The sequence below is a fragment of the Primulina huaijiensis genome, chromosome 1 (assembly GCF_012295235.1).
Source record: "Primulina huaijiensis isolate GDHJ02 chromosome 1, ASM1229523v2, whole genome shotgun sequence".
Lineage (NCBI taxonomy): Eukaryota > Viridiplantae > Streptophyta > Magnoliopsida > Lamiales > Gesneriaceae > Primulina > Primulina huaijiensis.
Genome location: NC_133306.1, coordinates 24,920,550 through 24,933,118, shown reverse-complemented (window position 1 = coordinate 24,933,118; position 12,569 = coordinate 24,920,550). Strand labels below are relative to the sequence as shown.

General features: G+C 35.5%; 2 protein-coding genes across 2 annotated transcripts; one reads left to right on the top strand and one right to left on the bottom strand.

The window, feature by feature from the left end:
- The first annotated feature begins 2,254 nt into the window (after window positions 1-2,254).
- LOC140987869 (pleiotropic drug resistance protein 2-like) lies at window positions 2,255-9,070 on the top strand. The gene is made up of 19 exons (XM_073456588.1): window positions 2,255-2,874; window positions 3,153-3,273; window positions 3,375-3,463; window positions 3,558-3,642; window positions 3,728-4,018; window positions 4,102-4,192; window positions 4,294-5,194; window positions 5,371-5,531; window positions 5,646-5,749; window positions 5,829-5,985; window positions 6,083-6,264; window positions 6,641-6,973; window positions 7,066-7,356; window positions 7,442-7,525; window positions 7,616-7,749; window positions 7,862-8,089; window positions 8,169-8,340; window positions 8,429-8,683; window positions 8,770-9,070. The coding sequence occupies exons 1-19, from the start codon at window positions 2,504-2,506 to the stop codon at window positions 9,040-9,042; spliced, it is 4,323 nt and encodes a 1,440-aa protein (XP_073312689.1). The 5' UTR covers window positions 2,255-2,503; the 3' UTR covers window positions 9,043-9,070.
- Window positions 9,071-11,939: 2,869 nt separating this feature from the next.
- On the bottom strand, window positions 11,940-12,569 carry LOC140972818 (ethylene-responsive transcription factor ERF027-like). The gene has a single exon (XM_073435262.1). It carries the CDS (start codon window positions 12,567-12,569, stop codon window positions 11,940-11,942), a length of 630 nt encoding a protein of 209 aa, XP_073291363.1.

The window sequence follows — 12,569 nt, the reverse complement described above, 5'->3', positions numbered from 1 at the left end:
TCTAATTTCAAAAATAAAATGGCTCCTCCTATATCAAACCTTGTAAGCACTAAATTCTAAGCGCAAATCTTGAAATAAAATTTGTCCTAAATTTTTTGTTTAAAAATTAAAATAGAATATTGAAGAATTAGGCACGTTTGAATTGAATTGGGCTAGGTTCAATTTTAGGTGAAAGTACCATAGTTGACTCTAGAATATGTTAGAAGCATTATTCATAAATATTCTCATTTGAAATTATAATTTTCATAGGTTTTATTTTAGGTGCGGATGCCATATTTTGATGTGGTCTCTACTCGAAAACAATCCGAGCTCATTTATCTATAATATAATATATATTATTAAATTTAACATCTCATTCTACTTAATTTTAGTTTGTCAACGTGACATCAAAGTTTCTTTACTTTTTTATTATTCATAATATTTGTTAGTTAACTTAGCTGATATCTCTTTATCTTTTTTTTTTATTTTTTCTCCAACTTATCTCTAATATATCTAAAAATTCAAAATATCTTAGCAAATATTATTTAATCAGGAGTAGGTCTCTTAAGAGACGGTCTCACAACTATTTATCTGTGAGACGTGTCGACCCTACCGATAGTCACAATAAAAAGTAATACTCTTAGCATAAAAAGTAATATTTTTTCATGGATGACCCCAATAAGAGATTCGTATCACAAAATAAAACCAGTGAGACCGTCTCACACAAGTTTTTGCTCTTAATCAATAATCTACAAGTATCATATCATAATAAAATAATATATATTTTTTACAAAAAATTTATCAAACACATAAAAAATTAATATTACACGTATACATACCACGGAAGGGGAAGTTGATGAAAAATCCACAATCAAAATATTTCTTTGGGTTCACTCCCTACCCACAAAATTGTGATACTATGTCATACAAAATGTGGTACACTTCATGTGGAAATGTGGTACAAGTCATGTGGAAATGTGGTACTAAAAAAATACCCAGGGACTGAACACAAAAAAAATCGACGGCTGGGCACTGAAGACCAATTTCCCTACCACGGAACACCATTACTTTTGAATCTTCTTGTATTGCGTAACCTCTCTAATTCTCGTACCAAATTATGTCCAAACAGAATATACCACCTATTCGTATTCTAAAAATTAAATTTCGTATTTACTAATTTGAATCTCGAGATTCATGTCCATTATTCCAAATTCATTTAATTTGTTTGGATTATATTGGTTTAATTTAGGTGAATTTCCAAACTAACTTAACATAAAAGGAAAAAAATTTAATTTCTAACATATACAACATTAATGTCAAATGATATTCGATTTTAAATCATTTTTTAAAACCAAACTAATTAATTTATTTAACACAAAAATTCTTGTGAGACGATCTCGCGGATCAATTTCGTGGGTCGAATATCTTATTTGGGTCATCCATGAAAAAATATTAATTTTTATGCTAAGAGTAATACTTTTTATTGTGAATATCGATAATATTGATCCGTCTCACAAATAAAAATTCGTGAAACCGTATTACAATATACGGTTTGGAAGCGATTTTTAAAACTTAAAAGGTTGGCAAGAGAGAGAGCAAACGACACGCACTGCTGTCCGTGTGAACATGCAAGAGAGTGGGCCACGCGCCACCGAACATTTGACGAAACAAAAAAGCAATATGGAACAAAAAATAGGGGAAAATGCAGTCAAATGGTCAGCTAAATACCGCCACAAATCCAATCTGTCATCACAGCAAATTTATGTATTTATTGGTCAAAAATTATAAATTTGAGGTTTTCACTTGAAATAATTTGCCCCTCCTTCATCTAGTATTAATTAATTATTGAGTAAAAAATCTACAAATTATATTTTAACTTAATTACATTTTTAATAGTTCATTAATATTTTTAAATTAATATTTTCTAGTGATTATTTAATTGTGTTAAATCTGGATTCTAAAGTTTCGAAGCTACATAATAAAATTTATATATTATATTAATTCCGAAGTGGAACATTATTAATTTCATAATCTTCCATCTATCCGAATCAACGTCCCAGAATTTCTCAACCCATTACCGCATCCGATCACTCACCATCTTCTGAATATTTAAACTTCACTTTCCTCCTCTATTTTGAACCTCGCAACCGCAACCTCTGTGTTGGCTGCCTAATTTTGACCACCATTGAACCCAATTAACACTAGACCACATTAATTAATTAAATGAAACTTTTTAATTATATCTATATATATAGTTAAATGTGTCTATATCAATGTAAATGATGTCCAGACCAAGAAAATTTGTACGCGCCAGCCATGTTCATTACTTTCAACGAAATTGAATGATTCAGAAACTACAAACAGTCATCATTCCGTTATTTCATTTTTATTGATTTATTATTATTATTATATATATAAGAATCATCTTTATGCTGGAACAAGAAAAGGGCTGCTGCAGAATTCGAAGGAGCTAAAATTCAAGAAAATATTTGAAAGATATAGCAGCTGTTAAATATTGATCATCATGGCTGCGGCGGCGTTGGCTGGGGATGATCTGTCCCGGACAATGAGCAGCAAGCGGAGCTGGAGGTCGCAAAGCATAAGGGAAGTGTGGCAGGGGCCGCCGGATGTGTTCTCAAGGAACAGCACGAGGCGGCAGGCGTTGGACGACGAGGAAGAGCTGAAATGGGCAGCCATCGAGCGGCTTCCGACGTACGATCGACTGAGAAAAGGGATGCTGCAGCAGGTGATGAGCAATGGGAAGGTGGTGCATGCGGAGGTGGATGTGGCGAATCTTGGTGTGCAGGATAAGAAGGTGTTGATGGAGAGTATTCTTAAAGTTGTCGAAGAGGATAATGAAAAGTTTCTTCAGAGGCTGAGAAATAGAACAGACAGGTGCACGTTTACACATGTGCATTAACCTAAGTAAAATATAGTGGATTTTGCTTTCTATGTCACGAAAAATTTGAATTTTCGGTTGGCTTCTCATCCGGTTTTCAAGTTTCTTGATCTTCAGATGAGAGAAAGGCCCTGTAAGTTAGTTAAGATTTCGAATAAAAAACCATGGTTACTCTAAAACTTGGTTATTTCAAGAGATTTCTATTGTGTTTTTCTGAGTTGATTGATCATGTTTTCAAGAAATCTGACAAAATAAACTGATCATCTTTCAACAGGGTAGGAGTTGAGATTCCAAAGATTGAGGTGAGGTTTCAGAATCTATCCATAGAGGGAGATGCTTATGTTGGAACAAGAGCCCTACCAACTCTGCTCAATTCCACACTCAATACAATCGAGGTATTGATCTATTTATTTAATATCTTTCAAGATTCTTAATTAGAAAAGACTGTTATCGATAGATCTAAGGATTAGCTTATAATACTTCATAATTCCAATAGGGAACTCTTGGAATGATTGGCCTTTCTCCATCAAAAAAAAGAGTTGTTCAAATACTTAAAGAAGTTAGTGGAATTATAAGACCATCAAGGTATGCTCGTACATCCTTCATATATCTCCATTTGATTCAGTATATAATTTTTTCATTGCTGGTTTTATATAAATTTTTTGGTGTTTCATTTCAGGATGACCCTTCTGCTCGGGCCACCGGGTTCGGGAAAAACAACACTTCTAAAAGCACTTGCAGGAAAAGCTGATGATGATATGCGGGTATATGTTCGAATCATCGTTTCCAAGATCCTGCCATAGTTTTTGCTTACTTAACATGATTCTGACCTTGAGTGTATCATGGCAGGTGACTGGCAAAATCACATATTGTGGGCACGAGTTTCATGAATTTGTCCCTCAAAGAACCTGTGCTTATATCAGCCAGCACGATCTTCATTACGGTGAAATGACAGTTCGTGAGACATTGGATTTCTCGGGCCGATGCTTAGGAGTTGGAACAAGGTATGATTTGCTGACAGAGTTATCAAGAAGAGAGAAAGAATCAGGTATTAGACCAGATCCTGAGATTGATGCTTTCATGAAAGCCACAGCTATGGTTGGTCAAGAAACAAGCTTGATTACTGATTATGTGCTAAAGGTCCGTCGTTTCACCCCCTTTCATTGCATCCAAAGTTTGTTCTTTATATTAGCAGAAACGGTTGACATACGATTTTTCAACAGATTCTTGGATTGGATATTTGTGCTGACATTATGGTAGGAGACCAAATGAGAAGGGGAATTTCAGGCGGACAAAAGAAACGTGTTACCACTGGTACGTGATTCCACAACAATTTTTTGGTGAAAGAGTTGCTGTTTTTGTGTCTTATATTGATGAAATTTCGGTTCTTTATTCGATTTTTTGGCAAAATTTAGGTGAAATGTTGGTAGGACCGGCAAAAGCATTCTTCATGGATGAAATATCAACAGGACTGGATAGCTCCACAACTTTCCAAATCGTCAAGTTTATGAAACAAATGGTTCATATCAATGATGTAACCATGGTCATATCTTTATTGCAGCCGGCTCCGGAAACATATGAACTATTCGATGATGTTATCCTTATTTCAGATGGTCAGATTGTTTATCAGGGTCCTCGTGAAGATGTACTCAATTTTTTCGAGTTCATGGGATTCAAATGTCCTGAAAGAAAGGGAGTTGCTGATTTTCTACAAGAAGTTACTTCAAAGAAGGATCAAGCTCAGTACTGGTGCAGAAACAATCAACCTTATCATTATATCTCCGTACCCGAGTTTTCACAGGCGTTCGCTTCTTTTCGAACCGGGCAACAACTTGTTGAAGAACTCAGAACTCCTTATGATAAATCATCAGCTCATCCAGCAGCTTTGGTAAAACAGAAATATGGAATCTCGAACTGGGAGCTTTTCAGGGCTTGTTTCTCCAGGGAATGGCTTTTGATGAAGCGTAGCTCATTTGTATATATATTTAAAACTACTCAAATAACGATAATGGCGACCATAGCCTTGACGGTGTTCTTAAGAACGGAGATGAAAGCTGGAACAATGGCAGATTCTTCAAAATTTTTGGGAGCATTGTTCTTCAGTCTTATTAATGTGATGTTTAATGGGATGCAAGAGCTTGCAATGACGGTTTTTAGGCTTCCTGTATTTTTCAAACAAAGGGATTCATTATTTTATCCGGCTTGGGCTTTTGCCTTGCCAATTGGGGTTCTTCGAATTCCGATTTCAGTGATGGAGTCTGGTTTGTGGATCGTCTTGACGTACTACTCTATCGGCTTTGCACCCTCACCGGCAAGGTAAGCACAAGTTCACAAGTGATTGGCTTATGTTTCTATTAAAAAATTTGCATTGCATCTTTACTATCAGAGAGATTTTGATGGTGTGGCTCACTCTGTCCTACTGTACATGTTAACGAGTACTAGATTTTTTTAAGTGATGTTTTGAATAATTTTTTATCATTTTTTTTTTCCAGATTTTTCAAGCAATTCCTGGCATTTATCGGGGTACACCAGATGGCGCTTTCTTTGTTCCGTTTCATCGCAGCAGCTGGAAGAACTCAAGTTGTTGCAAACACATTCGGATCCTTCGCTTTACTGTTGGTGTTTGTGCTAGGAGGCTTTGTCGTTGCGAAAGGTAGGTGATTCATCATTCCATCAATGATTTATATAAGTTCTCGAATAATATTTCCTATCTTGGCTGAGAAATCAAGAATCTAGTGATAAAATGCAATGTTTTCCTGCCTTAAAGACGACATTCAAGATTGGATGATATGGGGATACTACATTTCTCCGATGATGTACGGCCAAAACGCCATTGCCATTAACGAGTTTCTCTCTGAGAGATGGAGCACAGTAAGTTCTCCACGATGTTCGGTTGCAATTCTTGCACATTATGTAACGTTTGATGGTTTTTATGATAATTTTGTCTCAGCCTACAAATGGAACCGAACCAACTGTGGGGAAAACTCTTCTTAAGGACAGAGGTTTATTTAGAACTGAAAGTTGGTACTGGATCTGCATCTTTGCTCTTTTCGGGTTCACTGTTCTGTTCAACGTTCTATTTATTGCAGCTTTGACATACTTAAACCGTAAGTCGGACACTTAAATTTAATCGTAAGTGAAGTTCTATGCTAAAGTAAATGATCATTAACCCCTACCTTATCTGTATTGTGTATTCAATCTCAGCTCTGGGTGATAATAAAGCTGTCATAGCAGACGATGACGAGGAAAGAAAGAACACACGACAAACAACGTCTAATATTGAAATGGCTTCAAGAAACAATGAAGCAAGAAGAGGGATGATTTTACCTTTCCAGCCACTTTCCCTTGCATTCAACAATGTTAATTATTATGTCGACATGCCTGCTGTAAGTTTCTGTGTCTGCAAGATCTTATGCGCATATATTGCACTTTTACGACTAGGCGTACGTCGCTTTACCTAAAACTACAGCTAGTGTTGCAATGATGTAAGTCAAGTCTTTTGAACTATAACATAATGCTGAGGTAGGGTGGTTTGTATTTGAACACAACTTCTGATTTTTTATGACATAGGACCAAAATTTAGTTTTTGTCGAGCATTTTGAATCTTTGCATCCTTGATTCTCGGATCTTGGCTCTGCCATTGTTATACGGCAACCTAGAACTGTGTTTCATTGTTGTGTCACACGAGTAACCACATAAGATAGGGCAACTGTTGTTGCTGCTAAAATATTAAACTTCTAATTGTAGAATTGTTTCGTATAGGAAATGAAGACTCAAGGGGTTACTGAGGAAAGGCTTCAGTTACTAAGAGACGTCAGCGGTGCTTTCAGGCCTGGTGTTTTAACCGCGTTAGTAGGTGTTAGTGGCGCTGGGAAGACAACCTTGATGGATGTTTTGGCCGGTAGAAAAACGGGAGGATATATAGAAGGAACCATAAACATTTCAGGTTACCCAAAAAACCAGGAAACATTTGCTCGAGTCAGTGGTTACTGCGAACAAAACGATATCCATTCACCTTATGTTACTATATACGAATCACTTCTATATTCTGCTTGGCTACGCCTTTCTGTTGATGTAAATACAGAAGCACGGAAGGCAAGTACCCGATACAACCACTTTATTCCCTTTAAACTTACACTACTCGATAATACTATTGAGTTTGAATGAATTTGCATTTCATGTTTCAGATGTTTGTGGAGGAGGTAATGGATTTAGTTGAGCTTAAGTCTTTGAGAAATGCTCTTGTTGGGCTTCCAGAAGTCAATGGCCTTTCGACAGAACAGAGGAAGAGGCTCACTATTGCCGTCGAGTTAGTTTCGAATCCTTCTATAATTTTTATGGATGAACCAACTTCTGGGCTCGATGCAAGAGCCGCTGCCATTGTCATGCGTACAGTGAGAAATACAGTGGATACAGGCCGAACCGTTGTCTGCACAATTCATCAACCTAGTATAGACATTTTCGAAGCTTTTGATGAGGTATAATTTATCACTGAAGACAATTTTCGTAATTTAATGGCATCTTTATCTGGTTTAACGATTTTGCAATGACTATTTCTTTCAGCTCCTGCTGATGAAGAGAGGTGGACAGGTGATTTATTGTGGACCCCTAGGCCGCCATTCTCACAAACTTGTTGAATATTTTGAGGCAAGTTTTTGTTTTAATAGTCGTTTCTTGGTTCACACACAAAAAATCAAAAGAAATAAGAAAAGATATGGATGCCATTTGATCAAACAGGCCATACAAGGCGTTCCGAAGATTAAAGAGGGTACTAATCCAGCTACGTGGATGTTGGATGTCAGCTCCGCTACTGTTGAAGCTCAACTTGGTGTTGATTTTGCAGAGATTTACTCCAAATCCGGCCTTTATCGGTAAGCAAATAAACATCCCAACTCCCTAAAACAGAGTCTAAATACACATTCTCTTCAAGAAACTATGAAATGGCGTGGCTTATATTCCTTTGATTTGCTGAACAATTTTCAGGAGGAACCAAGATTTGATAAAGGAACTAAGCATACCAGCACCAGGGTCTAAAGACCTATTCTTCCCTACTCAATTTTCACAATCTTTTCTAACTCAGTGCAAGGCGTGCTTCTGGAAGCAACACTGGTCATACTGGAGAAACTCACAGTATAATGTCATTCGTTTTTTCACAACCATCGTCATCGGCATTATGTTTGGAGTTATATTTTGGCAAAAGGGTGATAAAATGTAAGCAAAAATCTCTTCAAGAAAGCACAATGCAAAACATTTGGTCTAATTAAAATTCCGTTCATTTTCCTCTTTACAGAAGCCAACAACAAGACTTGCTCAACCTGCTCGGAGCTACATATGCTGCAGTTATGTTCTTGGGAGCTGGCAATGCTTCGGCAGTTCAATCAGTAGTTGCGATCGAGAGAACGGTGTTTTACCGTGAAAGGGCCGCCGGAATGTATTCGGAGTTACCATATGCCTTTGCTCAGGTAAGAATGGCCATACTTCTCCGACTTTTTCAGATTGGAATACCATGTATCGTCAAGAAATAATTCTAACCTATTAGTGTGCTTGTAGGTGGCAATAGAGACTATCTACGTCGTAGTTCAGACCCTTATTTACTCTCTACTTCTTTACTCCATGATTGGATACCAGTGGACAGGAGAAAAGTTCTTTTACTTCTACTACTTCATATTCATGTGCTTCACTTACTTCTCAATGTATGGTATGATGGTTGTCGCGCTGACTCCCGGTCACCAAATCGCTGCCATTGTCATGTCATTCTTCCTCAGCTTCTGGAACTTATTCTCTGGTTTTCTCGTTCCTCGTCCTGTAAGTATACTCAACTCTTCGCTGCATCGGTAATAGAAATCATTCTTCCCAAAACACGAACTTATTGATGCTTCATCATTCTGCAGCTTATTCCAGTATGGTGGAGATGGTATTACTGGGCCTCTCCGGTTGCTTGGACGATATATGGTGTTTTCACATCCCAACTAGGCGATGTGACCAGTGATCTGGAACTAGCAGGCGGCCTTGGAAACACGACGGTGAAGGACTTCCTGAAAGATAGCTTGGGCTATGATCATGACTTCCTTATTCCTGTTGTTTTCGCGCACGTAGGTTGGGTTCTTATCTTCTTCTTCGTATTCGCCTATGGCATCAAGTTCCTTAACTTCCAAAGGAGATAGAAATTTAAGGAACTTGTCATGCGTACGTGTAGATAGTAACCAAGTAGACTCTCCCCTTTTGTTTCAAATATTTTGGTTTTGGGTTAGTTTGTTTTGAAGATGTATAATATTTTTGTCTGAATTTTTGTGTTGTTTTGCGTAATAGTAATATTTTTGTCTGAATATTTGTGTTGTTTTGCGTGGAAGTTTCCCCTTCAGACATTTTCATATTATCTGTATGTAATTCTTGGTTAAATAATTTTATCTCCCCCCTCGAATACAACCCTTTGTTTTCCGAATTTATAGAATTGTAACTAAAGTTCCTGTTTATGTCATTTAAAGGTCTCGTATTTGGATCCAATTTAGTTCTAAAATTACATATATATATATATATATATATGTATGTCAATCTAAATAGAAATGGCCCCGCTTTGGCAAAAATGTCTAAATTCAACCATTGGAGTTACTAAATCGAGAATGAGTGAGATTTTTCACGCGTAGTCATATCGGTAATTTAGTCACCACGTGCCATTGATCATGTTTATTGATTTATAAATAGTTTATACAACAATTAAACAATTTACAATAATTCATATATCGAAAGTTTTTATACCAAAATGAATTTTACTCATTTTTTAATATGATGTCATCTTTACCCTTTTTTCCATAAAATGATAAAGGAAAATATTTGAGGGGGAGTAACATTGGTTAAATTTTATTTTTAAAAAATGACTCTAATCAAGTTTATTTGACTATTTCAAATATTTTAAAAAAAATATTTGATCAAGATTATTTCATTATTTATAACTAATGATCATATTTAAATCTTATTGATATTATCATTTTTATTTTGATTAAATTATTAATTATTGTAATTACTTTATTATACCATGAACACATAACTCACTAACACCTTTTTTAATTTATATTTTTTCGTTAAACGGGAAATCTTCATTCAATACCAATGTAAAAACCGAAAAGAACGTAAAATCTCATGTGAAAAATAAATGATCAAATACAACCCTATTTTATTAAAATTTAAGCAAAACCCCTCGCCTTTCATTTTCATATCCACGTGCATGGAATTACAAATATAACCAAACACAAGTGAACTATTGTAAGAATATTGACCAATCGAATATTGATTTTTATTTATTTATTTATCAATCCGATTTTTTGTTCAAAAAAAATAATGATAAATAATAAAAAAGAGTACTTTTTTTGAATTTTTATTAAGTTAAATTTGTTGTTTGTTATTTAAATTTTTATAAAAATATAAATTATTTTTATTTACTTTTGTTTCACTTGTTTAAATAAAATTTGGGTCATATGCAAACAAAAAAGAAAGGGGTTTGTTGCTAAACTTTTAGGAAAAAAGAGTTGTATATGATTATTTATTTTTTTAAAGGGGCGTTATTATGCTCTTTTCAGTTTTCACATATATGATAATTGATAAATAATATTTTCGTTATTTAAACTGTTTTTTCTCAAATAAACACCAATTTATTTAATTTTCGAGAAAACAAAAGCACACTAATTTCTATATATAAAACATTAAAAAACACACTGTTTTATTTTCAAAATATCTTTTTTAATTTTTTACGAGTGATCTTGTGTATATAATAATGGGAGACGAAGTAGATAAAGAAACGTGTGCTTTTGTAAAGTAAAGTCTCTAATGAATAAAATGCACCATTGTATCACCGACCATTATATTATTCGAGAAATACTTAATGATTAAAGAGAAAGATGTTCAAATAAAACTATATTCGAAATATTTAGGGTTTAAAGTAAGTGTGAATACAGAAGTTGTAGATTTAAAACTCACTTAAATAAGTTCAAATTTTTAAATGTTTTATTAAAATAAAAAAAGTAAGTGTGAATACAGAAGTTGTAGATTTAAAACTCACTTAAATAAGTTCAAATTTTTAAATGTTTTATTAAAATAAAAAAAAACGGTTTTGACGTTTGAATAAATATTAAAAAATGCTTTGTTTTAAATATTAAAAAGAATACCAGAGTCATAAATTTCAGCTTAATTCTAAGCGTCTTTTTAAAAAATAGTTTTCGTAAACATTACATTTTTTAAGGAAAAAAATATATTTTTTAAAGAAAGTGTTTTTAACACACGAGCCATGCTTAGTGGTGCCGTAATTTCCCCTCCCATATAGACTTTGTATTTATTTTTCCCCCTTTGTGAGGTGGATGTGAAGTGCGACCCATGGAGACGATTTTTCCTTAATTTCAGAAACTCAGATCGTGTGCCAATTCATTATAAGTAGGTCTCTTGTGAGACGGTTTCACAAATCTTTACCCGTGGGACGGGTCAACTCTACCGATATTCACAATAAATAGTAATACTTTTAGCATAAAAAGTAATATTTTTTCATGGATGACCCAAATAAGAGATCTGTCTCACAAAATACGACCCGTGAGACCATCTCACATAAGTTTTTGTCATTCATTATTGTTTGGTAAAATTGAAAATTCAGGCAATTTAACCAAATGTGTAAAAATAAATAAATCATTTAGTTCATTAACTTTAGATCTATCAGTGATACCCCAGGATCAGTGATGGACCAGGCCCATTCTTAGTGGCCCATCCGGTTAAAGGCCCAGTGTTCGAGGACTCTAGTTGGGAGGTCATCCTAGAGGTCATCTAGGCCGACCTCCCGAAACCCACAACGGCGAAAAACACCTGGCCGGCCTATCAGGATCACGGAGGGGCTCATATTTATCCAAGCTCTTACTTCAACATGGACAGATAGCCTAAAGAAATTTAGCCAAAAGGATAAAGCCCATCAAAGATTTACCAAATCTTTGCAGAATCTAACTATATCTTTCCACCAATTAATGGTATAATTTTTAATTTCAAGAATTGATAATATAGAATGTGTTAAAAGAGAATGATCTAGGGTTTATGAATTTCCCCACAAATCCAAGTAAGTGTAGTCATCATCTATGTCTTCCCATTTGAATCCTCTTTTCATAGCCGGTGGAGTCAGCAGCATTCCCTCCGCCATGCTATTCACCAAATCCGGCATGTTAAACACCGCCTCCTCGTCCACAAATTCGATATTCCCGTGATCACAACCAACGTTACTTCCCCACAAATCCATCATCGAAGCATTCGAAATCTTGTCTACGGGAGCATATTTTTCTGCAGGGAATTCACTCATAATACAACTAGAAGAACTAGAACATGAGGAATACCTAGCAGCCTTTCGAATATCATCGGCGCAAGACACCATCCCAGGGGGGCAGACAGAAGTAGAGAAATCCAGCAGTGGGACCTTACCACGCAACGTTACGGCTGCCATGTCATGTGCGACCACCGCCATCTCAGGGTTACCGGAGGATATTGTTGATTTCTTGTTGGGATCACGCACTTCAGAGAGCCTCCTGTTTATTTTCCGTCCACCCCTTTTCTTGTGCATGGATGCAATGCTCGATTTCTCATCAGGGTCTGCTTCCGTAACAAGCGCATGATCATGATCAACTGATGAAGAAGATGGATTCCACCACTGGTTTTCTTGATCAAAATCCAT